The 27,683-nt window shown below is 43.6% G+C and overlaps 2 protein-coding genes across 2 annotated transcripts in view; one reads left to right on the top strand and one right to left on the bottom strand.

Moving 5' to 3' along the window:
• Positions 1-11: 11 nt before the first annotated feature.
• On the top strand, positions 12-7,801 carry LOC311266049 (meprin A subunit beta-like; the record flags this gene model as incomplete). The annotated part of the gene is made up of 13 exons (XM_084368234.1): positions 12-33; positions 281-331; positions 427-470; positions 583-661; positions 2,070-2,187; positions 2,306-2,484; positions 3,061-3,279; positions 3,525-3,677; positions 4,327-4,542; positions 4,654-5,121; positions 5,219-5,398; positions 5,734-5,878; positions 7,409-7,801. The coding sequence occupies 13 exons, from the start codon at positions 12-14 to the stop codon at positions 7,629-7,631; spliced, it is 2,097 nt and encodes a 698-aa protein (XP_084224360.1). The 3' UTR covers positions 7,632-7,801.
• A 72-nt stretch (positions 7,802-7,873) lies between these two features.
• The window catches only part of phlpp1 (PH domain and leucine rich repeat protein phosphatase 1), a 48,491-nt gene continuing 28,681 nt past the window's right edge, over positions 7,874-27,683 (bottom strand). The window contains exons 2-17 of the mRNA XM_084368376.1: positions 25,596-25,792; positions 24,414-24,539; positions 23,472-23,620; positions 19,070-19,216; positions 17,390-17,617; positions 15,732-15,934; positions 15,304-15,364; positions 13,938-14,033; positions 13,147-13,302; positions 12,622-12,822; positions 12,281-12,443; positions 12,030-12,160; positions 11,735-11,848; positions 11,063-11,257; positions 10,672-10,900; positions 7,874-10,554 (exon numbers count right to left, since the gene is read on the bottom strand). Coding sequence (XP_084224502.1) covers positions 9,235-10,554; positions 10,672-10,900; positions 11,063-11,257; positions 11,735-11,848; positions 12,030-12,160; positions 12,281-12,443; positions 12,622-12,822; positions 13,147-13,302; positions 13,938-14,033; positions 15,304-15,364; positions 15,732-15,934; positions 17,390-17,617; positions 19,070-19,216; positions 23,472-23,620; positions 24,414-24,539; positions 25,596-25,792 — 3,716 coding nt within the window. The 3' untranslated portion in view covers positions 7,874-9,234. The remainder of the gene's footprint in view (positions 10,555-10,671; positions 10,901-11,062; positions 11,258-11,734; positions 11,849-12,029; positions 12,161-12,280; positions 12,444-12,621; positions 12,823-13,146; positions 13,303-13,937; positions 14,034-15,303; positions 15,365-15,731; positions 15,935-17,389; positions 17,618-19,069; positions 19,217-23,471; positions 23,621-24,413; positions 24,540-25,595; positions 25,793-27,683) is intronic.

The following is a 27,683-nucleotide window of genomic DNA, read 5'->3' as shown; positions in this document are numbered from 1 at the left end:
GTCTTCCTCTTATGTGGTACTACCCTTTGCTCGGTGAGAAATTGGTTTGTTTTGTTAAGATAGTGTCGTAAGATTGCAAGAAAACTTGACACGAACTTAATACACTTTGATACACGAGAAAATCAGTAACATTTACATTTTTATTCCCCTTTGTATAGCCCAGAGCAAAACTACCAGGTAAGTGATTTTTTATTTTTTCCCCAAGAAATATTAACACTAAACCTATTGTCGCTTTCATTTTAAGTTTCTTCACATTTGTTAATCATATCCACTCACACAGATTATAATGTTGACGGTGGAAGAGATCTTGACATTTTTGACATCAACGAAGGTATGTAAAAAAGTAGGGAAAAAAGACAAAAGTGTCCAGACTTTTTATCTAAGTAACTTCTGTAAACCAGTTTTCTTTGTGCTTGGTCTCCACAGAGGCAGGGCTGAATCTTGTGGAGGGAGACATTGTGCTTGATGAGGTATGTTAATTTAACTGCTTTTTATTGTCTACCGCGCAATTGAATTTTAAATCTTAACGTTGCCTCATTACGTTCTTCCAATCTTTGTGATTGCTTTCATTGATCGCCACAGACGCAGACACGGAATTCCATAATAGGGGAGCAGTACAGGTGGCCGAAGATGATCCCATACTACATGGAGGATGACTTAGGTAAGAGAGCCTGTTAGAAAAAGTTAAGTTCACCTGGACTTAGAAACTGTTTCTATGGTTTGTTGAGGAATACAGATGGATTTATACAAAACATTCATCTAAATTTGTCTTGTGGTAGCAGTGGTGGAAAATAACTACAGGTATTTCAACTTGACTTGAGTATTTACATTTTATAGTTAAGTTTCAAGTGAAGTTTTACATATCAAAATAGTATGCATTGTTAGAGTTTAAACTACCCAACATAACATAAAGCAAATGAATTAGCTGCATCTTGACAATCTATAATATTAAAGTACTTCTCATTGCATCAAACATAATGGGATTATACCATTATATAGTGGTGACAGTGACATTCTTCCTCTTTGAGGGAATTTTGTTGCTATCTTTATTGAAATAAAATGTTCAAGGGAGGATTTTGACTTGAATTTAATATTTTAATAGTGTAGTTAAGTATGCATATATCTGATTGCAAGAATTACTGTTACAACTGTTACTGTAAAGCGAACAGGCCAACATGCAGCTCCTTTAAGTTGTGGGAAAAACAAAATAATATCACCTAATTTATCACCCTAAAAACTTTTTACACATTTGACCTAATCCAGGAAATGATGTAATACTACTGTAAAACATCTGTAGGTATTTCTGTTATTGCAGTTGTATATAATAGTAGGTCATACTAAAATATAACAATATAGATGTATTTGTTAATTCATAGCCGATACACCAATCAGCCAAAACATTAAAACCACTGACAGGTGAAGTGAATAACACTGATCATGTCTTTACAATACAGTGTTGTGCAGGGAAACCTTGAGTCCTGCTGCTCAGTGGCAAACAAATAAATGTTACCTTATCAGGTGTAACAACAACGAGCTTTATGGTCATATTTTGTCACCTTCATGAAATATGCAATCCCTTTGTGGCAAGGGGAAGGTCTACCACTTCTACATACTGGGTTAAAAGTCAGAAGACATTTAATGGAAAAAAAAGTATTTTTTTCCCAATAGTTATTATTATTTTTTACATAATTATGATACAGCAGTAGGTTCCTGAGACATCAATATTGAGTCATGAAAAACAATGTCAACAAAACACAATGGTTAAACAAGTCAACTGATGACTCTGTAACATACTGCTACTTTTTTTTCTCCATTACTGTACATATAAATTCGCATAGACTCAAAATACACCTCAGAGATGTCAGTTGAGAAGACATGTATAACACTTCTATGCTATGTTTGATGTTCAGCCACTTACAGGCGATGCAGTGAGTCAGACATGTGGGCTTCGTGGAAGTAATCTTGAGCCTTAGCAGGTCTTTTATGAATTTACACTGCACTACGGTTGATCTTGAAGGGGAATTTGGAAGACACATTTTTCCACCTTTGATTCGTCCTGTTTTCTGCAGAGATCAATGCTAAAGGTGTGATTCTGAAGGCCTTTGAGCAGTACCGGCTCAAGACCTGCATCGACTTCAAGCCTTGGAGCGGAGAGGAAAACTACATCTCCATCTTTAAAGGCAGTGGGTAGGACAAAAACTTTCATACTTTTATTGTCTGTCTAGATGGCAAGACAAGCTGTAATGTCTCAAGAATGAATGCATTATGTATACTGTATTATTTTCTTTCTTTTTTTTTTCAAAAGTTGTTTCTCCTCTGTGGGAAACCGGAAAGTTGGGAAGCAGAGATTGTCAATAGGGAGAAACTGTGACCGCATCGCCACCATCGAACACGAGTTCCTTCATGCTCTTGGTTTCTGGCATGAGCAGTCCAGGGCCGACCGAGATGATTATGTCAAAATCATGTGGGACCTCATCTCAGATGGTACTGAACCTCTCACTGCTTCTCAGCCAGCTAAATTATTATTGATTTTGACATTCATGCTCCCACATATCATTTATCACTTCATGACACGCTTACTTCATGACTCCCATTTGCATGTCAGATTGAGAAGTAGTGTTTATACACCACATTTATACAAGCTTTTCACAAAATTAACATTCTAATGAATCAGAAAAATCACTTCGGTTCATGCAGTTTTCAAGAGGCTTGTTTTCCAGGACGGGAAGGAGAGCACTTCACGCCGCTACTGATTTATTGCTTGTGTGATAAATGTGTGCATGTGTTGTTAGCCTGGCTGCATTATCTGAACAAGATAAGCAAAAGATATTATCAGCACTCAAAGGAATATCACACTTTGTATATAAACTGCATTGACCTATGCTCAAATCAAATCAGAGTGCGATTAAAGAGTGCTTTGATACGTCAGCAATGTATAGTTAAATCGTTAATCAACTGTTAATAAGCAACTTTTACGAGCCCCACATTTGAGGAATGGAATTAGACATTGTGATATTGAATTCAACCTTGCAGACACCTTTGCTTACATCTGATCTGCAGGTAAAGAGCACAACTTTAACACCTACGACGACACCACCTCAAGCTCTCTGGGCGTACCCTACGACTACGGCTCCATGATGCACTACAGTAAAAACGCCTTCCGCAACGGCACCGAGCCCACCATCGTCACCAAGATCCCCTCTTTCAGTGACGTCATCGGCCAGCGTATGGAGTTCAGTGACAGCGACCTGCTCAAGCTGCACCGCCTCTATAACTGCAGTAAGAGTCGACAACCAACACGTGTTATGAAGAAGTCTTCTGTCAGCTTGTACTGCAATACACTTAATTATTATACTTAATACTTGATACTTAGTTAATATCAGCTGTCAATCAGATGCTTTATCTTCTGATTTCATGCCGCATGGAAAAATGTGGATGAGCGAAACCTTTCTCTTTATTGCATAATCAGTTTATAGCGGTTCAAAGTCTCACACCTGTGTATGTGTTAATGAAATGTCTTCCAGCTCAAGGCTCCACGTTCCTGGACTCATGTGACTTTGAACGTGAGAACATCTGCGGTATGGTCCAGGGACAGGGGGCTAAGGCAGCCTGGAACAGGGTTTCCTCAGCTGTTCCAGGGCCCAGCACCGACTACTCTAACATGGGCAAATGCACTGGTGAGAAGGATCTTACACGAATATACGTGACAGATGCAAATGTTTGCTTTGAAGAATTAGTTGAGATATATATCAAGTTTGCCTCAGAACAACACACACAAGCCCATAATTCATAGATGTATATTGATAAAACTTTCACTTACTGCAATTGTTGCTTCGTTTCATGCTGGCTCCCAGCAAGAAGACGTCAGGAGTCTGTTAGACAAATCAATTGGGCATCTTTTATATGTTTTTATACATATTTTTAGTATTAAATTCCCTCATTGTGTTATCGTCCTTTCACTACAGCTGAGCAAGAAAGCACTGGCAAGCAAATTACAGAGGGAATTTAATACTAAAAGACCCAAATGTCGGAGGATACCCACCTGATTTGTCCAACTAAGGAAGATGAACCCTCACAGAACTTTTAAGTTCTCAGTAGGAGGGGATCCCTTCACAGTCAGTATGGGCAGGAGCTACCAAAAACTCTTTCAGTGCACATTAATGAATGTGACGGTTGTTTTAAAACAGACTTCAGACTTTGAGGTAGAATCACTGCTACGTGTTCGATTGACCCATCTTAATTGTCTTCTAATCATCCACTGTGCAAAGTGCAGAGAAATAATGCTCACGTACGAGATTATTAATGAAGTGAAACTCTAATCTTTAGGCTCAGGGTATTTTATGCACTTCAACACTGGCATCGCCAACACTGGGGATACAGCTCTACTGGAGAGCAGGCTCCTTTACCCCAAAAGAGGATACCAGTGTCTTCAGTTCTTCTACTACAACACCGCCGGCCCCAGCGACACACTGAAGATCTATGTGCGAGAGTACGACAATGCTAACCCCACTGGAACACTGCGTTTTATAAAGACCATAGATGGTGACTATTAATTCTACTAGAGCTCAAAAACAACAATTTCACTGATGAATTCAAGTGATTGTCAACTTGCTGTTCGATCAATTCTATGTTTTACCTGATGTGCTGTAACAGGATCCCCTCAGGAGCTGTGGCAACTGCACCACGTGAGTCTGGACGCCAAAAAGAAATTCCGGGTCGTCTTCCAAGGGACCAAGGAGGGCTCAGGGCCCCCGACAGGAGGAATGTCACTGGATGATATCAACCTCTCTGAGACCACCTGCCCAGAGTTTGTATGGCGAGTGAATAACTTCAGTGATGTTATGGATAACACCCCGACAGACACACCTATCTTCAGCCCCCCATTCACTTCGAAGGAGGGTTACACTTTCCAAATGGGGCTGTACCCCAGCGGTAAGGCAGGCTACCCCGGCGAGTTGTCAGCCTACGCTCATCTGGTGGCCCGTGAAGGTGACACCGGACAGACATGGCCATGTCCCTGGAAACAGATCACCATGATGCTGATGGACCAGCACCCACACATCCAAAAGCGCATGTCCAACCAGCGCAGTGTCACCACTGACCCCAACATGACAGCAACAGGTGTCAAAGAGATTTAAATTGTTCTTTACGTAAAAACAAATCAGAAAATAAAAATACTGTTTCGCTGTCATATTATATCTAACATCCTTTTCAACAGACTCCAACCTGTTTTTCTGGGACGACCCGCGCAAGGTGGGAGTTGAGGTCACAGATACAGATGGGTCCAAGTATTTCCGAGGGCCTGGCGCCGGCACCCCAGTGTATCTCACCCACCTCAGAGCAAAGAGCAGGGATTTTTTAAAGGGAGGACAAGCCATCTTTCTCCTCACCATGGAGGGTAAAAGCACCAGATCACATAAAAACATTGTGTTCAAAGACATCAAAGATATAAGAAACGCAATGCCCAGAAAGCTAACCATTTATATATACAGTATATATGAAGCCACATTCATCCTGTCAGACATTATATGAATTATTCATTCTAGAGTATGCTACATACTCATCTCTACCATCCATGATGGATGATTACATCCGTGATTCAAATGCCCACTTGTCAGAAAAAAACACGACAGTCAATCATGTGATCCAATCATTGCCTGTTCATTTCATGTTGTTCCATGCTCCTCCACATGGATCCAATTAACCAATTTCTCATTTTCTGTCCCTCTTCAGACGTGTCTCATCTGACAGGGACGCAGCCTCCGCCGTCCGTAAGCCCCACCACCACTGTCGCCACTGCAGCCCCTGATGTCTGCTCTAATGTGGAGTGTCTGAATAATGGAGTCTGCGTGGTGGACGGGGGGGTGCCTGCATGCAGGTGTGTGCTCTCTGGTTATTTTTCGGGGCGGTGGGGGATTTTTTTTGCCTTTATCGTACAGTGACAGGAAACTGAGAGAGAGATGGGTATGACGTGTGACACATGTCTGAAATTGAACCAGTAATGGTTGTGATGGCGCAGCATGCAGTGTAACCATTCGGCTACCAAGGCTCTCAATGTGTAATAATCAGTGAGCCTGGTCCTGTCTGACTTTTTCAAATCAAAAGTGAGCAATCCCAATCTTTTAGTGTTGCAGTACATTTAATAAATGTTCACAACACTACTATAATTGTAAGCAGATATAAGGTGCTTTAAGTGTTTTAAGTGTTCATCAATGTTGTTTTCAATAACCTTAATCCCACATGCGAAGTCCCCATCGCTGAATGCTGGTGAATAAACAGATAATGACAATGTAAAAGTTGTAATTATATAAAATATGTCTTCATGGGAGAAGTTTTTATTGTTAAAAATACTTGCCAATGTCCTGATGCTGCCTACAACTACATTATGTGATACGAACAGCTTACATGTTTATGTAATGCTAAATAAACGATAAATCGGGGGGCTACGGCGAAATGTTACAGTGCAGCATAAAGAATAGCAACTGGGGGAAACAGCTAACCTGGCTCTGTCGAAAGGCAACAAACTCATCATCACGAGCATCTCTTACACTCAGTTATATCTGCAAAAAAACTTTGTGCTAAGCTAAGCTAACCGCCTGCTGGTGGTAGCTTCATATTTGTCATACAGACATGGGAGTGATTTTTGTCTTCTTATCAGATTCAATGACAGAGAATAAATGAACGCAGTTCCCTGGTTATGAGATGTAACTTAGTACAATTATGCAAGTACTGTATTTAAGTGCAACTTTGAGGAACTTGAGTATTTCAATTTTCTGCTACTTTATACTTCCACTCCACTACATTTGGAGGAAAATGTGGTACTTTTTACTGCACGACATTTATTTAATAACTTCAGTTACTAGTTACTTTGCAGATTGCATGCTGCATTAGAGTCATAGCAGCACATTTTTAAAAAAAAAGGACACTGATCCTGATAATCTGAATATCAGATCTGATAACTGAACAGGCCAATAACGCCGACGCCAAGTATACACTTTATACATACATGTAAATATATGTTTAATTGACTTTTACTCATATTTTTCATACTTGTACATTTATTGCAAGAAAAATACTCTTCATAGCAGGTACTTTCATACTTTTACTTAAATACTATTTGTATGGATGACTTTCCCTTTTATCAAAGTAATATTCTAACATGATATCTTTACTAGTATGACTTTTGGGTACTTCATACAACACTGTAGGTTACAAAATGTCAAACTATTTCTCCAAAGGCCTTCTGGGATTCAATATTAGAAAGAAGTTTTGTTTGTGTATCAATTATTTGTCCCAAAAGAAATGCACTTTATCTAGATGCAGCCCCAGAAAAGCTGTTTCACATGCTATAAGGATATATATTCAAGTCTGATTTTTTTTCCTCTCATCCTTTTTCTCTGCTCTTCAGGTGTGATGTAGGTGAAGACTGGTGGTACTATGGAGAGCGCTGTCAGAACAAGGGCTCCACCAAGGATAAAACCACCCTTGCACTTGCCTCCTCTCTGTCTGTGCTGGCAGCAATGCTGATCATTACATTAATCACTGTCGTCTGTTTGAAGAAGAAGTATAAGAAAGGCGGCAGCAGGAAAGATGAGGATGTTGTCTTGAGAAATGTGGGTGCTGACTGTTGAATATGCTAAATATCTCGTAGAGCAGGTTTTGGATTCGTAGATGTTTAGTTCAAGGGTTAAGCCATCATAAACTTCTGATCACAACATTGTATGAGATTGCCCCCTTCTGGTCATTCAGTGGAAAAAAAACAGTAAACTAAATATTATTGTAAATAGATTATTGTGTAATTCTGTTTTTATGTGAATTTTTTTACAATCAGATGTGCATGAATTATTAAAAAGCAAATCCCAGACACCATGACTTATATTCACAAATTTAAAATTTATTATACCAAAGACAGGAACATCTGTGTTGTCTCTTTTCCATGTGGATATATTTGTTTGTATTACTGAACTTGACACAGTCATGCCGGTGATAACAGTTACTGTAGGAGGGAGGTGGGACTAATATTGAGTGTGCATGTCTGTGTGTTCGTGTGTGTCTGTGTGTGTGTGTGTGCATGCAACGTTCCGTCTGTTAGTGTTCATTAGATACAGTGATGACTACAGGACATCACAATCAAACAAAGTGGAGCAATCATCGCGGCTGTGTAGTTAAATTGCATGGAATGTTGTTTCTGACCTGCAATTGCACATATACGTTAAATTTGTATGTGTGAGTGTTTGTGTGTGTGTGTGTGTGTGTGTGTGTGTGTCTGTGTGTGTGCATTTGTGGGGCTACGTTGTAGGATAAAAACGGGGGTGACACCTCCATAACAGCAAACTCTTAGTGAACCTCACGTCCTCCCCCACCACTAAAACCTTCACCGACATACAGGTACGCAGTTCCTTTAAAAAGCATCAGTATACAACATTTCTCTTATTTACAATCATTGGAAAAAAAATCACCATTTCTCTCAGAGAAGATTAGTAAAAGTGACTGAGTCACCATAAAGAGTATGCAACTCCTAGGAGTTAGTATTTAAAATTTCTACAAAAAATTTCTATGCCATTTTACAGGCCAAGAGCCATGATTTACTGAAGAAATACAGTATTTTAAGTGCCCTATCTACAACAGTTAAGTGTGGTATTACTGGTGTACCATTCGACATAGTTCACTGATAATAAAAAGATTATGTGTCTCTGTTTTTAAAAAGTTCTTTCAGCAACTTCACTGCTTTCACATTAAAAGATATGGTAAGTTCTTACAAAACAAACAAACAAACAAACCATGGAATCTGTTATCCATATTAACAAGTGTTGTGGCGAGCTAATGCTATTGCAAAGAGACTAGTGTTGATTACATACTCAGCTGGATGTCTAATGTAAAAATCAGAGTTCCACTGTCTGTGAGAAGGGCACAACCATGGACACCAGGAGCGGTGTTCACAGGCTATTCAAGAGGGTCGAGTATCATTAAAGGGCTCATTTGCTTGTTTCGTTCTATGAATTGCTTGGGTAAAAACGAGTGGAGCGGGTTACAGTGCATGGTTCGTCAATGATGAGGCTGTGTTGAGCGACGAAGGCTGTTTAGAAAAAGCATGATCACACTTTCTCATGTGCATTTTACAGCCTCTTGAGGAATCTCATTTGTTCGTGTCCATATGCGGAAAAGATCGATGGCAGGCTTCTGTGCATGCTGCAGCTGGGAGGGAGATGAGGCTGTAGTCGGTGGTGTTGCTGTTCAGAGAGGGGTGTCGTAGTAGTCCGTGGGCTGATCGGTCCCAGGCGGCTTCTGCTGTCTCTGCTGATGCTGCTTCATGATTTCCTTCACCTCCTCCTCCAGCTCAGGTGGGATAATGAACTGGTCGTCTGGGTCGGGCTGGGCCGGAGCTGTGAAGTAACCCCCGGACTTCTTAGAGGGAGCGTCGGCAGCCACCTCAATAAGGTTGTGACTCTTTTCCTGGCGAGCCACTGACCCATTAACCCTCCTTTTGCCTGCCAACTTTCCTCCATCCCCGCCTCCTGCTCCGACTCCCTGCCACGACTCATCTCTCTCCAGGCCGTTCTCGGCCTCACCGAGGCTCATGTCGACCCCTTCCTCCAGGGGCTCTGGGGTGCATGGCGGTGGAGGAGGTGGGGGAAGAGTCAGCAGGGCGTGCTCCTGGCTGGAGGATGAAGGTAATGATGCTTGGGGTGAGGACGAGGAGGAGGACTCTGCTTTTAAGCAGTGGACATCCGCCTCGACTTCCACGCGGCTCCCGTTAGAGAAAACTCCAGCGATGGGCTCCTCATCCTCGCTGTCCAGCCCGTTGTCAGACAGGGCGCTGGAGAAGGTGGCACTGGACAGCTGCCTCTGGAAGGAGCCTGCTAAGCAGGCGGGATGGAGGGCACAGCAGCTGCGGGCAGAGGGCAGCTCTGAACCTGGGAACAGGTACTGGCAGGGCTGGGTGGTTGTGTGGGCCTGCTGGTGCTGTAGGGACAATGGGTGGGCCTGATGGTGCAGGTGCATGTGAGTATGGTGGGGCTGCTCGTGCAGCAGCACCAAGGAGCTCTGCGGCGGCTCATCAGACGAGGCTGTGGAGCCGACCTCGCTGCTCATCTCGCTGGTGCTGATCTCGCTGCTGATTTCACTGCAGGAGGAAGGCGGCACAGGGAGAGAGCCATCTGAGGGCCGCTCCTTGATGGCAGAGGACGATGGGGGGTAGGGGCCCAAGCCGGGGCTCGGAGGTGGCTGGGGAGGCTCAGAACAGCAGCAGGAACAGCAGTCTTCACTCACACTGAGCTGGACCACAACAGCGCTGAGGCTGTCTGTGCAGCCGTAGCCCTGCGCCAGTGTGCACAGCTTCTTGGCAGCAGCCAGGCCGTCGGGGACATTGCGAACAGCCTCCACAGCCTCGGTGGGAGACACAGCATCCCACAGGCCCCGGCTCCCCAGAATGAAGAACTCATCCTGGGGGGTGAGAGTGACTGTCTGCACGTAGGGACAAGGGATGACGGATGGGTAGAGGAAGGAGTAGCCCATGATTCGTGTGGAGTCGGTCACGCCATTCACCTTGTTGTCCTGCGGAAAAGAGCATAAACAACTTAGTGCTCATGCAGCGCACGTTTAAAATTGAATTGACGTTAATGTACTCCCCATTGATTTCAATGTACTTGGGATGCTTTCAAGGTACTTTACCTCAGTGATTATAGCTCTGTGCTGCCTGATCCTGCGGTATTCCTCCTCGAGCCCTACGTTGTGCAGCAGCGACAGCGACATCGGCTTTCCGTCACGACACAGGATGGCCTGGCACTTGCCCACGTTAGCAGCTGTGAGGGTGAAGCAACCACCGGGGTCAGTGGGGTCGTGGCGAATGTGACACAGAGCTGCTGAGCCGCCCAGTTTCTGCCCCGCCGTTCCGAGTTTTCTGCGGAGGCAAAAGAAGAGGAGTCAGTTAAAATTTCGAGTGTCCATGGAATAATTGTGCAGATCGTAGCTTGTGCTGAAGCTTAAAATACTGCATGTGAGGGATGATTTGTAACAAAAGAGGACGGCTGATAACATGAGCTAAATGAGATAAAATGAGTACCTTTGCATAACGAGGAAGGTGTTGGTCATGTAGTCCTCCTCGCTCTTGGTCTTGTGTAGTTCTTCAGCCAACACGTCGTTCATCGTGCACTGCAAGAGGTAGGGCACTTCCACATTCCTGTCGCCGTCAAACACTCCGTACAGAGCCTCCCGACTCCCACAGAAACTGTTCACAGAGAGAGCCGCGACACACAGTCTGGAAAGAAAACAAAGAGAAGGCCAGGACGTCTCAGTGAGGAAACAATACGGTCTTCAAAGACATAACAACTCCTCTGTTCTCATATTGATCAGACTGTTCCACACACTAACAAACATGGAGACAATGGATGCCGTCTATGATTTGTCGGACTGAACGAACATTTTTGATCAAAGCAGACGGGCCTTTAAACATCACTCACACATATGGAAATGGGAACGAAAAATCGCTGGAATCTCTTCTTTAGCATGCGAATTAAAGTGTTGAATTGGCAATTTAGCCCATGAAGAGATGCTCTAGCAAGTGACTGTACGTGCTTTATGTTTTCAACAAGCACATCTTGAAGATTTCCTACATTTGAGTCATCTGGCTTCAACAATGCACATTCTCAGGAGGTTTGGATTAGTGAGGCTTCACTGGACCACTGTGATTGTGGTTGCGTGTGTGTGTTTTTCATCATTGACTGATTGAACTCACTTGTTCTTGACGCCCGAGGCCTCTGTGTAACCATGACTCCACACAGCAGGCCCACCAGATGTCTCACTCGACGAAAAGGTTGGAGGCGGATCGATACGGAAGCAGCGAATATTACTGAAAAACACCAAAACATGAAATAGATGAAATTCACTGTTGTAGAAGAATATCGATGCACGAGCTATTGACAGAAGTCTATTCAGGGTGTTTATTAAAAAATGTTTGTTTTTAAATCATAAAAGGTTAGTGATTAGTTTAGATGAAAGATTAAACTAACAGAGAAGAAATAAGAACATACTTGAGCTGCTCGAGGGTCTTGTGGTCCAGGTTGAGACGAGGGTTTCCGGTCAGGTCTAGCTCCTGGAGCTTAGGAGGCAGATTCTCCGGTAGAGTGATCTCAGTCAGCTCGTTACAGCTCAGATCCACGCACTGAGGACAGAGGAGCAGACGTGAATACTCACAAACACGCACATACTGTAAAAGCTTGGAGGCTCATACATAATACTGTACACAAAGACACGCGGAGATGTGCCGTTACTACTCTCTTACTTTCATCTCCATCAGCTGCATGACCTCAGGAAAGACCTCGATGGAGTTGGAGTGGGCGATGAGTGTGTGCATTCGCCGGCAATTCATGATGGTGGTGGGCACAGTCTTCAGCATGTTTCCACTCAGGTCCACCTCCTCCAGCTCCTCCAGCTTGGCCATTTTACTGAAGATGAAGAATGAGGGGAGAGCATTAGGAGAGATTTGCATGTAAAAGGATTATTAAGAGGTGACACTACAAGTGGAAACTTTTTTTTTTCATGCAAAATATACACTTAGGTGTTTATTATAGTTCAGATTTCTGATCTGGAAATTAAAGAGGGGAGCAAATGTAGGTTGTTCACCTGGCTGGGAAGGTCTGGAGATGGTTGTAAGCCATGTGGAGGACACGCAGGTGTGTGTGACCTGTTAGCATGGGCACACACTTGTCTGTCAGCCGGTTGTTGGTCAGGTAGAGTTCCTGCAGGATGCTGTGGCTCTCCTCTGATAGGCTGGATGGTGGCAGGTGCTCCAGCCTGTTGGCTGATGCATTTACGCATCGTATGCTGCAAGTAGAATTGAAAATACAAACTCATTTCCGTGCCTGAAAAATATTGATGAGTCACTTCAAATACAAACTTGAATTCATCCTCGTGTGACCCCCATTAACAACCTCTCCCTCTCCCATCCTCGCGCTGATCGGCTGTTTTTTATTTGCCTCTCGTCCTTGCCCTTGGACGTCTTGTCCTCGATTAAAATCCTACTCATTATTTCTGTCCTTCATCATCATCATATATACCTGCATTTTCCCTCGGCTTAATCTTCTTGTCAGGTGTCGGGTGCGTTATCTAATAAAAGACAAATCACTTGCAGCTGATGATTAATGCTACCTGTCAGATTTGAGGAACAGGTTGCAAGGCAGCTCCACCAGTTGATTGTGCTGTACGTCTAAAACCTCCAGCAGAGGGCGCTCCACCCTTTCAGGCAGCTTCTGCAACTGGTTATGTCCTGCACTCAGCTTCCTCAGACTGTTGCTGCATAACAACCTGCGGCACGGAGAACAGACAGATGGTTGGGTCAGTGCTAGGACATCAAGGATAAGCGTATAGATTATTATGAACGTACGATGGGGTATGGATATACAGATAGATATGCAGATGGGTAAAACTTCCACGCATTTCTCCACACAACTGGCTTTTGAGTGAGTGGGCTGTAATTGAAGTGGGCTGAAACAGTCATGGAAATGAGGAGGAGGAGGAGGATGGGGGCGAGGATGAGGATGTGAAAAACAGAAAATAGCAGCGCCTCTAGTGGAGCCTGCAGCTGGAATTCATCATTCTGACACGTACTGGGTAAAAAATAAATCGGCACACAATGAGGGGACCAGAGGAAGAGAGGGAGAAATTAAAAATAGGGAAAGGGAGGGAGGACGGTTGACAGAGCTGATGAGGAGACAGAGAGAAGAGGAGGAAGCGCGCAGCATCTGAGCTGACCTTCTAAAAGGCTATATAAAGAGGAAGAGAATGGACGAAGGCTGTGGAGGTTACAGGCTATCGGTGTGATTTATGAGGCTCTATGGGGGATAGATGACTGGCCGGCAAAAAAGGGCCGGCAGAATAATGCAGGACCGCGCTCCGTTTACAGGCTTGCAGACACGTTCGCTGAGAGGGGAGAGACTTACCGCGCCGGGAGCTCAGTGATGAGGTTGTGGCTCACGTCCAGGACTTCCAGTTTCTTAGCTTCACACAGCCAGTCTGGCAGGGACTCCATATGGTTCCTGCAGGAGGAGAGGGGGATGATGATGATGAATTATGTGCAGTTTGTAACGCGAGATGCCTAACATGGAGTATAATGTACCAGGATACTGGTTGAATTCCCAACAGTCCTGTTCTAGAAAAGATGAATTAGCAACCTCAGTTCTGGTTAAAAATTAAATCCCCCATATTTTGTAATATTTAGATCCACTTTATTGTGTTACCGCATCTCAGTTATGTTGTGTTTTAGACAAAAAAAGGCAACAGAGTGCTGCGGGAATTATTCCTAAAACCGTGTCACGAAGTCAACTGGCTTTTTTAATAGGATTGTGGTTAGATATCTGAAGTCAGGTCTGTGGTTAATGCAAGCTTAGAGGGTAACCAATTTTACACAGTGAAGTGTGTTAACAGGTCTTGGGAAGTACAACTGCACATGTGAAAAAAGTAGTTTAAAGCCTTTTGTGGCTCAAGAGGAAGCTGCATGTAATCCGATAAATTGCCTCCAGTGATGTTACTCGGTGGCTAAGTTGCATTGTGGGTAGGTGCCAGATTTTGAAAATCAGTCCACTGCTCTGGTATTGCACTCCTATAACACTGCTGGACTCATTATGGACAGTTTAAAAACAAATAATCAAAATGGACACAGATATCACCTTTTTTTATGACACGCATTCATTTCTTCGTGTTCAAAACCTACGCCCACAATGCAACTTAGCCACCGAGCGACATCACTGGAGGCAATTTACCAGACTACATGCAGTTTCCTCTGGAGCCACAAAAGGCTTTATACTACTTTTATCACATATGCAGCAGTACTCCTCTTGACCTGTAAACACACTTTAATGTGTAAAATTGGTGGAGTTGCCCTTTAAGAGCACATTGTCTCTTGTTAGCTAACCCTGAACTATTGGGGGGATTGTCCAGTTAATCACAGCTGCTTCTTATCACCTTGATCTCAGTCCAAACAGACGCAACAAATTCAAGACAAGCATGTGTAAGTGTAATGAGTTACCCTTTAAGAAAGTTCTGTTCTACGACATAAATACGTCGGTAACAACTGAAATGCGATGCGACAGCCGGGCTAGCATCTCTAAGAGTTCACCACACTTTCAAAAACCTGTGCATGAGGTAGTTTTCTGTGCAGTTTCAAGATCTTTAAAGCCAATTTTCCCTCTTTCTGGGACAGACATGATGTACTGTAAATGAGCCACGTTTTCAAAATGCTTTTTCCAATTATAACTGCATGTCTTGTGTCTGTGTGTGTGTGTGAGTTCTATGTGGGATTTTTCTCACCTCGAGATGTCCATGTAACTAAGATTGGAGGGCACAGGGCTGACATCCAGTTGTCGCAGCTCTGTAGGGAGAAAATCCAAACACATTAACCTACAGCAAGGACAGACGCGGTCTATTACAAAAGCAGGTGGATGGAAAATGAAGGGGAGCATTTGGGAGAGAGGGAGGGGAGGGCGGGGTGACAAGTTAGAGAAGGATGATGGAGAGGGACAATGTGACTGCGGCACTGATGAGAAAAATGAATGCATTTAGAGAGAGACGAGCATGGGGGGATATTATGTCATATGGGAACAGAATGGAGGTAAGGTGTGTGTTCATTTTCATTTGGAAACCAGTGAGGCAGTGATGTGTGAGAAGGAAAAGGGATCTATCTTTTCTAACCACAAGATTGCCCTTGCAGAAAAACATGAAGTCGTGCCAAAACCCACCGTTGTTGGAGGCGTAGATGCCTTTGAGCAGGCAACCCTTGGCCTTGAGGCTGGCGATGCGGTTCCTCTCGCAGTGGAGCACCTCCAGCCTGGGGAAGACTGAGGCGTCCAGGTCCGTCAGCCTGTTGTCCCTCACGTCCAGCTGGGTCACGTGCCTCAGCAGGTCAGGCTCATCAGGCACCATGCTGGAGATCTTATTCAACCTGACAGAGGGAGCGGGGAGAAGGCGAAGGTTCAACTACGATTTGGATGCGGTTGAACGGCACAGTGGCTGTGGCCTTTCTTGTAAGGCAGAGAACATGCCGCAGGTGATGGTGATTTATTGTGCCGCTTGTTTGAGTTTGTTTGGTGCTCAGTTGTTCTGTGCACAACGTTGACAGAAGTGGTTTTCATTTGCAAAGAGAGCGGCCAATTTAAATTGTTATCGTGCTGTCATCTACTGATGAAATCTCACAATGTTCAAACATTCAATTATTAGAAAACACCTATGGCAAAAGCTGATAAGACGCGGCAAAACAAGAGGCATAATGAAGTTAAACTGTTGCTACTGTGAGATAAAAACAGACTTTTGACAAAAAACGCTATTGGAATTAAACTGATGTATAATAAACTCTGTTGCTGAGAGAGAGGTGCCAACTAGTGATGATATTTTTTTTTTTTTTCAATCGCTCTGTCAATAATCTTTACAATTAACCGATCTTTGGTTCTTTTTAAAATCTTTTTTTTTTTCCATTAAAAGTCATATTTTTTTGTTTAAAGTTACAAAAAAAAGAGAAGAGCAGTAAACTGTCATGACTGAGATGCTGCAAATATTTCCAATAAGTTAACTTAACTTAAATAATCTATCCATTATCAAAATGTTTGTTTATTTTTCTTTCTATCAACTCAACTGATTAAACCATTAGTTGAACGACAAAAATTAACCAGCAACAAGTCTGACATTTAAAAAAAAAAAAATCTTTAATATAGTAAAAATTTATCTTTAATATAGTAAAGTGAAAATCTTTGGGTTTAAAATTGTTATTTGCACAGAACACACATCTTAAATAAGTAAGCTTTTCCCGCTGGAACTTGTGTCGCGACTATTTTTTTTGTTGACATTTTATAGACCAAACGATTAATTAATGAAAAAATGTGTTAGTTACAACCTTAAAGTCATTGATTAACTGACTAATCCTATCGGCACTTTAACTGACACATTTTCTGGATATAGGTCAACATGACACACTGACCGAACAACTAGAACACACTCTGATCAGAGGTACTAAGTGATCTTTGTCTAAACAGGTGAGAATGCTGGAAAATGTGTTTACTAACCTTGTCTAAACAAAGACAGAAGGAGTAAAGTATTAACTGGAGGAATAATGCAAGTCACTCCAGCTCTGTGCTTCTGCACACAGTGGGGACACACCTGATGGAGCCACTACAGGCAAATGATTTCCTGATTTCGTGCTGTCTGGCTGTCTGATCGTGTTTTGGCTTCTCCTTTCTGTTTTTGTTTCTATCATTAGTGTGATGATAACATTGTGTCATTGGGTACATTGCTTTGCCCAAGCATGACTCAGGACCTCAGGTGATAATTGTTTTTTGACAAAGCTGTTGAAATCCAATCTTAAAAAAAAAAAAGCATTTGTAATAATGTGTGCTCGCTGTTGTACCTTAGGTCGATATGTTTGACGCGGAGCAGTCTGAAATTCTGCAGCGTGAGAGTTTCCAGGTTGTTTCCAGCCATGCACAGCTTCTCCATGGATCCCAACTGCTCCAGCACCTGGGGCACGTGGTTGAACTGGTTGAATGAAAGGCCTACGTAACTCAACCTCTGCAGGGAACCCAGCTCGTTGGGAAGATCATCTAAACTGTTGCCGTCCAACAGGAACGTCTGCAAACTGAGAGAGGAACACGAGGTTAGACGATGGACCTCATTCATGGAAGCAGTGATGGGCGGGATGGCATTTTATTAAAGAATTTTCTTCATTTGCGCAGATAGTGAAGCTCAGGATCAACGACATTGTGTCAACTAGGACTTTAGGATTCATAATTAGTTTACTTAACGTCCAGGAGGTGGCAGTAGCAGCATTAACGCCCTGCTGGCCACTTCAGGAATTTACAGGCATACCAGATCATTCCTGCAGATTAACTTCTCATCATGCCTGGTTTCAACCCACATACCTGTATGTTAACTTTCGAATGGGCTTTGAGTTTAATGCACATGCACCATCCATGTGTCAGTAGTAACACAGCTGATAAATGACTCCCTTAATCTATGTATTCCCCGTTGCCATCGTGGGGTGAATGTGATGGAATAATGCATTAAATTATCAAGTCTTAGATCATTTAATTTGACATATTTTTACATTTTGCTGACATTCCTTTAAAGAGTGAGTAAAAGGGCTTTTCCACAGGCAAGGAGGCTGATACTGGAGCTGAACCAAAACTCTAAAAATGTTCTCATCATTCCCATGAGAAAAAGAAAAAGAAAAAAAAAAATCAGCCAAGAAAATCAGATTTGTACCATCGTCTTAAAAATGTTGGCTTAGAAATAAAAAAAAATCTGTGAATTTTGAGAGGAAAGAGTAACAATGTCACCAAATAATTCATTTAAAAACTGCTCTTCAGTGGTTCATGAAAGAAACATCGCTGTGTTACTGGCAAGAGATTTCGCACGATTGTGCCAGATTTAAATTGTTAAGCTTGAGAAGAAAAAAAACGTGTGCACCAAAATACAAAAGCAGACAACAGATTGGCTCAAAAACAAGCTACAATAAATGAGAATGCATTGCCTAACATTTCAAACAGCTGAGTTATAAGTAAGGACTGGATACGTTTTGACTTGTACAGACCAACAATTAAACAGACGAGGAACACGGCCATGACTGAAGCAAACAGTCACAGGCACAAGCACCACGGATGATCTGTTGTGTTGTTGCCTGCTCACATGTTTGTACTACAAAAGTGCACAGTGGGGGTTGTTATGACACGTGCTTGTTGCTAAGTGACTCCCACATTTGGATATGTAAACTTTTGACACTCAAAGGTTCAATGGTTTCCCAGCCCTGAGCAGGCATCAGTACAAGCAAGCACTGGCCCCTATTCAGCAGTAAAAACACGGTACAATAAGTGAAAGAGTTGGATGATTACCAACAGCGCGAGCCAATTGTCGGGAAAGGTAAGGTAAACACAAAAGACAGAATCAATAGAGGAATAATCAACAAAGGAAGAACAACTACAGTGTGTGTTGTAATAGGGCTACAATATGTCTGAGCTGTAAATTCAGATATATTGAGCCGCCAGGTTTAGCAAAGATTATACATCCTCGATAACTTCCTGCTGTTACTTACTTGGTCATGGCTCCCACAGAGCCGGGGACAGAGACCAGGTAGTTACAGCTGAGGTTGACTTCAGTCAGCGTGGGGATGTCACAGATGGCCAGGGGGAAGTGACCGAGGTGGTTGTTGGACAGGTTGAGGCTTCGCAGGCGAGAAAATCTGGAAACAAGGGGGTGAAAGTATTAATGACAGAAAGGTCATGAAAAGGTGAAGAGAAGAGAAGAGAAGAGAAGAGAAGAGAAGAGAAGAGCGAGTGATTGGAGATGTAGTTGAAACTTGTCAGCATGAATATTGCAAGAGAGTAGAGGATATTCATAAATATATTAATGAGTATATCCATGGGCAATGTGGCAAAGTATAGCTTATGCTGAATTTGTTTAAGTGAAAAACACACAGTCAGATTCCATAAACAAAGCCTTCCCGAAGAGTCGGACTAAACCTTCAAGTCTTATTGTTGCGCAAACAAGCGCAGCATTGACGTCTGTGTTGTGCATTCAAACACCAGTGACCAGTGGCATTTGGAGTGGTGTCCTATGGCAGAGGGGTGACCTTCACAGGGGTCTGCCCCTCAGGGTGGAGGAGGGGGGGAGTCAGAGGAACAAGGCGACGCAGGGGAAAGGCCTCTCTGGACTGTCTTTCTTTATCCCGTCTGCACACATGCAACCTGCTATCACCTATCATGCGCGCACACAGGGAGCTAGGCAGCTATGGCAAGCCGGAGATGGGCAGCACGCCACGCTAGCACCACAGGCTGGAGCAGCTGCTTCAACTGGCACTTCTCGATTTCCCTCCCTATGTACACACACAAGATACACACACACACACCATATCGCGGTGAGCGAGAAAAAAAGGCAACCGGGACGTCAGGGCTATTGATTAGGGTGGCCAAGTAATTCCAGCTGAGGGTGACTCCTGCAGCTAACGGGTGGAGGGGGGAACGTGAGGGAAAATGTCACTCCGATATTAAATCAACCTCTGCAATCTGCTGAGTAATGCTCGTACTCCCTCCTCGGTCTCTCCTTGTCTGTGTCATGCTGTCCCATCATGCAATTCTCCTATTTCATTTTTTTTTTTACTACAGTGCTTGTGTATTTCAAGCTGCACTAACCATTGGATGACAAGGTGTTGCTTGAGCTGACAGGCACGAGAGAATTATCATCACTTAGCTCATTGTTTTAGTTTTTCCAGCCCACAACCCCCACTCTTATCAACATCGTTTCCAACCGTGGCCGGCAGCTGATTTATTTATGCAAAGTACCTCAGATAAACCCACTGAATGCTACCTATGTTGCCGGCCCAGCACCAACTGAAGAGCCAGAGCCAAAGCAAAAGTGATTATTGGACTCACTTTAGTCAGGTGGACAGAAACATGACTGAAAATGAAGCTACACTTCGCAACGATTAGCAGTTACTCTGGTGCCTATACTGCCCCCTATTGTTTTGGAGTATGAATTCATCAGGTGGCAAATTCTTACATATTGCACCTTTATGCTAAACTGCCCACAGTAAGTGCCCTGCCCAGCACCAAACAACACACAGAGGACACATAGCAACTAGCTGGTCAGCATATTCAGGCATTTAGTCAGCTAAAATTTGTTTTTTCTTTTTCCGCTAAATAGCACAGACATATACTGATACTGTATTCGCCAAACGGCATAACAGCAAATTTAGCAACAACCAGGTGACCATGGTGGAGCATTTAGCAAACTAAAATGCTTTTTTCCATGAGTTGGTGAAACACAAACACAAGGTTAAGTGAGAGTAAATGTGGAATAATGAAATGACTGCTAGTGTTCAGCACTGTGTCTGCAGCAAGCAACATGTTCACTGTGCCAACTTCATAAATATGCTGAGGCTGTGTCAGAGTTAAAACTTTATTAAATGACTTCAGTGGTAAAGTGGTTCACCTCAGCTTCATGGCGGCTTTTTAGCCTTATTCAGGAAGTTGTGTTGGTATCCTAGCCCATAACTCTATACTTCACTTCATCATGACAACGTTATACCTTGATAATATGTTGATGTTGCATCTTGTTGCGTTGCCCTCAAATGGCCAAAAAACCTGTCAATGTAAGTTGAAAATTGCTAATCAATATCTTTGTTTATTAAACTACTGACTATGTGGTTCACCTCAGCTCTATGGTATTTTCTTTGCCTTTTTTTGCTTATTGTGTTAGTGTTCTGGTCCATAATTCATTTCTAGTCATTGTAACATACTGTTATGTTTCAGCCGACTGTACGCCCCCTTCCCAGTATCTAGTAGCAGACAGAGAAAGTTAGCAGCTAGATGGTTAACACAGTTTGGCATTTAGTTTGCTAAAAAGCTGGATATTTTTCTCATGAGCTGATGAAGAGCAAACAAGAGGTAAAGGGATTCATTGGACAGAAACACAACTATTAACTAATGTTAACTTTGCTCTGCTGAACGTGTGAATGAGCAAATGTTTGCGAAACACTTTCACCATATAATCTTTATCAGGTGACGATATCTCAACATTGTGTTTCTATCTCGTTCTGCTGCCTTCAAAAAACCAATGAATGCAGCTTTAATCCTTTCACTTGGCCTTAAATAACTTTCATCTCACATTTTTGTCTCCCTGCTACTTTCTATCTGCCCAACTCCCTGAACTCATTTCCATTACTTTTATGTCCTTCACAACTTGCTAAACTATCATACATATGTAAATAAACAGGCCAAAGGTTCAATCTTATGCGTGGAACGTCAGATATTTCCCATAGTGTGGGGTGACCTCTGTCTCGCAGCGAGAAGCATGCTGGGAAGAAAAGTCCCATGCCAAAGGAGAGAGCTTGTATCCCAGACAACTGATTATGCATATCTGATTGGCAAATCACCCACCGGTTAGTATTTGGCCAGAGCGAAGAGAGCGAGGGAGAGAAAGGGAGAGGCATGTGGCAGGTTCACACATTCCATTCCTCTTGAAAAAATACAAAGCGCTGTGACCCCATGTTCGATGTCACTGAAAGGCAGTGTTTATACTGAAACAAAAACAGACTCTCACACAACTGTCCACACCAAAACACATACACCCACATTCATGGTTGCACAGAGAGCATTATTGTTCCCGACTCCGGCTCTTCTGACTTAAGTCTCTCAGGGGCAGGGCGAGTCCACGCTACATGTTCCTGTCAAAAAGCCTCTATTTTCAGCTAACTATTCATCTCTTTCTCATTACTGACCTCTTTTTCTGTCATGCTGGGTCAAATGCGGATGAGCCTACTTAGGTTTGGCAAAGCTAAACGGAAGTTATCTTGCTTGGCCAGCAGGGGAGCTGCGCATCACTCGCTCAGATTTAAGAGACGAGTTGTTTTCACTGCATCGCTGTCTTTTTAACACCAGTCATTATTCTGAGGATCACAAAAAAAAAAAGATGTTTCTGAAAATGACTGGTGGAGCAACAGGAAATCCTGACCTCCTACTCATTCATAATTTTCTCTCGGGATGACACACGAGCATGCAAGATTGTACATGCACGGCCACACACACGAACACACAGTCCCGTCAGTGCAGTGATCCTAAAAGAGAAACAAATGCCATACTGTATCAAGGCTTTGTATGCGCTGACCCCAAATCTGTAGCCCGCAGCCACTCTTTCTCTTGCAGGCAGCTCTCTCCTCTCACACATTCTCCACACACACACACACACACACTCCATTCTGCAAACATTGCTAACACGTTCTCAGATTCACACAGTTTACTCAGTTAAATGGCAATAATCTTCAGCGAGAAAAGCTCTGACAGGCGAGCACATGCACCGCTGTGTATATGAATGCAAATGCAAATATGAGTAGAATATGAATGCACACACACACACGGAGGACGACACACATACGTCTTGGCTGTGGGCTTTAATCTGGGACCGTGATAAGCATGCAGCAGATGGTGCCCACAGAGAGAGAGAGTGAGGGAGGCCAGGCACATTAAAAGCTTCCCTGCAGACGCATCTACCCTTCTGGGCTCTGGGCTCGTTTGGCCTCGCCTGGAACAGCACTGCCCTGGCTAGCCTCATTGGTCCCTGCGTGCCAATGGCCCCGGTCCTAGACTGCTCAGGTCGATGGCTTGCAAATTGCAGGCAAAAGCTAATGCTGTCCAAGCCGGCCAGCCATGACCTGCTGTGTCCAGTGAAGCCTTGCTGGGTAAGTGTCTCGCCCCCCTCCCCCTTCTTGTACAACAGCCCAGCCCAGCTCCTGTTGTGCCCAAATTAAGCTTTGCTAAACCTTCTCAAGTCCCATCTTGCCCGAACCAGCCTATCCAAACCACCCTGAACTGTTTCCTCAACCGGTAACGCCTCCTCACATCCGTCCACTCCTTCCTTTTCTTTCACTTCTCCCTGCCTCTTCCTCCTCCTTATAATTTTCCCTCAGGTGTGTTTACTGTAGATTTACAACGCCATTGTACCTCTGCAGCTGCTGCAGCCGCTGGTCTGCAGGCAGGAAGTTGTGTTTGAGGTTGAGGTGGGTGAGGTCCTGGCTGTAGAAGAGGTTGGGAGGAAGCTGCTCCAGGCTGCAGCAGGACAGATCTACCGAGTTGATTCTCTGGGACACCATCTAGATGGAGTCAGGGAGGTTACAAGAGAGAAAGAGAAACGTGGAGTTAAACAGGATTATCTCTACCACACAAGACTTCTCTGTGTGTAGCCCGCTGCTCAGGGGTCAAATGTCACTCAATGGCCAATCTTCTTAGGATTAGGTTGCCAGGAGAGGTCGAGGGAAACTCCAACACGTTAGTGACCTAACATCGCACATTACGTCATCGTGTAATCTAGTTAACTGCAGGTGCGAAGAGCAGTTAGCATGTGATCATTTGCTAGTCAAATTTATAGAAACAACAAAGCTGCCATTTAAATTAAAACGACAGCATAAGCGTCCGCCTCCTCTTTAAAGGAGAAAAATCTACAGTCTGTGAACTTGAGCTTTTCAGAGCGGCGTTAGCTAGAGGCTCAGCGGTCGTCACTGGGGCACGTGCTGCCTCTATCCAGGCTTCTATTCTGAGTGGCCCTCTGGGTGCTGGTGACATGCATGTCCCTGTTAATATTTAGAAAAGAGGTTTTCTGGCTATGGCCTACTTGAGTTCAAATGAGAGAAAGGAGAGAGAGAGAGAGAGAGGCATGAGTGGTGTTTATGTGTGCGAGTGCACCCAGAGACACTTCCACTACAGGGCGGACAGCGGTGAAATATGTGTGCAGTTTTCAATCTGCTAAACTCACGCGGGCAGCGCTGCATTTTCATACTCGCAGTCACGCATGTTCTGATTTACAACGCAGCTGACCCGTAAGTAGTGCCTGGAAGCATATGCTCATCTTCTCCTTTTTTTCCCCTCACCCACACCCAAGTACACTACCTTGGCAGCGTGTCTGTGCCAGCGCAGGTGCTCCGTGAAGCTGTCGAAGCTGACGTAGTAGGTTTGACTCTGAGGTCCCGCCGAGCTGAAGGCCAAGCAGTGACTGTGCTTCTTCACCTCCTCCACCTGCAGCACAACACACACACAGGATTGACATTACAGTGTGAAATACTGACATCTCAGACCCCCTCCCCTCTGAATAATAAGCTTGTTCCTGAAGAGTTAAGACTGATAAAAAAAAAGAGGAAACAGAGCGGAGAAGCTGACACATGGGCGTCTCAGTAGATTAGTTGTTATATGAAACCGCTTTATGGTTAATGGCTGCAGGGTAGAGAAATCCAGTCAACCAGAAGCACACTCGTGAAAATAAATAAGGCACGCACAATCATATAATGAACACATGTGCGTGACATGAGCAAGTAAATGTACGTGAAATCGCTTTTTGAGACACGCAGAGTCACACACTCGACTCGAGCACATGTTTTCTGTGAATGAACGGCTGACTGGTTATGGTGTTGGAATAGAATACAGGCACGCACAAACTCACCACACACAGGCACGTGAAGAGGCAGCGTATGGATGAATGGTTGACTAGAGGTCATGTGTGTGAAATGTTTATAAACTGGGTGTGGCGATATGGAACGCCTTTTTGTATCAGGCAGAAAGGACTTTCGGGAGAGCGCTCTGAGCTTATTTAGTGGCTTTGTAGATACACAGATCCATAAAGCAATAAACAGATAAAGGTCATTTTTAAGGGAGGCACTTTGAAAAAGTACCGAGAGAAACTTGAACGCCACAGTGATCCATTACAAAATATAACAGCCTGACTCCAGACTAGAAATGGACAAAAACATTCCTGCAGAATACTGAAAACATTTTTACTATTGAAAATGTGGCTTGCACCGTTTCGAAGTGACCTTGAGCTAAAACGAACAAAGCAGGAAGCATTAGGGGATGTCACACTAAAGGACAAACAGTTGTTGAAGGTGAAATGTCATTGAGAACAAACTTCACTGTGCAGGGAGACATTTGCAGAGGGTAATAAGAGTGACTTTACCAGGTCACTCTCTGGTGGCATGACATTACGAGTTTATGATCCAAAGCATACATTACATAACATCACCATAACAGACCGGGAAGAGGGGAAAACGAATGCCCCGCTGTGGCGCGACTCAGACATACTTTTCCTCCAATGAGCGGCAGGATGTGCATCTTCCCCGTCTGGCTCTCCTTGATGGAGGAGACGATGAGGCAGGTGCCGCACAGGATGACCTGCCGTCTTGTCCAGCGGTTGACCGGTAGCTGGAGTTTCCCTTTCCGAACGTTGTATGTCCCTGACAGCTGGACCCGCTCTGAGCTCTCGATGCTTTGGGGCTTCCCTGCAACACAGAGAAACATTTTGTGTAGTTAGCAATCTAAATGTAGAAACATAGAATTTATACAATAAGTCAGCTACATAACTACTGTGACTGTGAAATTTATTAGAATTCATCCTGTGATGACCATGAATGTCCGTGCCTAATTTTAGGGCAATCGGTCGAATAATGTTGAGTCATTTAACTAAAAAACACAAATGCCAAAGTCATAATGGTGCCACAGAAGAAGTGAGGGGTTCACCAAAGTCTTTAGGATACATCATCAGGGAACCATGAATGTAAAAAAATAAAAAATAAAAACATTTTGACAATTGATCTAGTAGAAGTTGAGAATGTTTAGCTGGATAGGTGAAAACGTTGACCTGTTGGGGGCGCTAGAGCAAAAAGTCGAGGGGTCACCAAAGTCAGTATGCTTCATTCTCTGTGGACCATGAATGTCTGTACACAATTTCAAGACAATTAGGGCTGCAACTATATTATTTTTATTTTCTCAATTAATCCATTAGTTTTTTTGATGAAAAATATCAATCAGTGTTTCCCAACGCCAAAGATGACGTCCTCAAATGTCTTGTTTTGTCCACAACCCAAAGAAATTCAGTTTACTGTCACGGAGGAGTAAAGAAACTAGAAAATGTCAACATTTAAGGAGCGGGAACCAGCTTTTAACATCGATTATGACAACTATCTGCAGCTAGCCAGTAAATAATGCCACAAAATGAGAAATATAGCAACAATGGCTAGCAGGAGAGCTCATAATATATCATTTATATCATCACAATACATTTATTCAGCCTTGGATGTCCTACTTTGCACGTGGAATTGAATAGCCTGGATTTGCATTCAGCTTGCAGCTCTACATTAATAGAGTCTCAAATTCAAAACCAGGTGCACCTCTTCTAAATTATGCTCTTACATTTTCTGAGCTGCCTTTATTCAGTTTTACCCATCTGTCTGCCTCTCCTCCATGCCCCTGTTCTCTCGCTTCACCACCAGCCTGCCAAACCTGACAGTCAGGCTGCTTATCAGGCGTTCTGTCAGCCAGGCTGTCTTATCGTTCTGTCTAAACATCCACCTGCTTTCTGTCTACCTCCACCTCCGCAAAAACCTCTCCGGGCTGCCTTGCTTGGTCCTCCCCCCACTGTTGTTTCTCTTCTATCTGCCCGGCTGCATGCTTTCGGTTTACCCCATTCTGTCTACGTTTTTTTTTTGGTTGCAGCATGTTTAACCTCTTTGTCTTCCCATTCGGCCAACATATTCACAGAAGTTTTCCTTCCCGAGCGACAGATGGCCTTAGAAAATGTCTCACATCCTGTGGCCTACTACTGTACACGAGCTGCATCCATCTTGAACTGTCTCTTTCACACTTCAGTCCAAACACGCAGACCGAAACAAAGGGTGGCGGAGGTGAGTTGAGGAGAGAAGGAGAGAGTCAGTGGGGTATGCAAGTGCGAACTCGCACATGCTCTCATGGCATTAAATAATTCAGATCTCTCACATGCCGACTGTAGCTAACGCAGTGGAGTACTGTACTGCGCACTGCTCTCATCGAAACACACTCAGCAGAGTTTAATGACGGTCTGATGAGGAGTCTCGTTGCTTGAGCTGATGTGGCTGAACACGAGGTCATGGCGGCACATACATATTTGATTCTAATGATTGTCACGAACATATACAACACTGTCCAAAAGGCAGAGTTTTATACAAACTGGCAATCATTATTTATTTATTTTTTTAAAAACAGCACAGCCACCGAGCTCTGACCTTTCCTCTGTGCTACAAGCCAATCTTGTGTTCGCAACAGAATCAATAGCCCAGTTTGCAAAAGGATATTTGCTTTGACTGAATGCTGAGTGGGTAACATAACAACGCTATTGTTAAATGTTGATCATGAGTC

Source organism: Pagrus pagrus, assembly GCF_965226575.1.
Source record: "Pagrus pagrus genome assembly, chromosome: 12".
Lineage (NCBI taxonomy): Eukaryota > Metazoa > Chordata > Actinopteri > Spariformes > Sparidae > Pagrus > Pagrus pagrus.
Note: the sequence above shows the minus strand (reverse complement) of the source record. Positions and strands in the feature narration are given on the sequence as shown.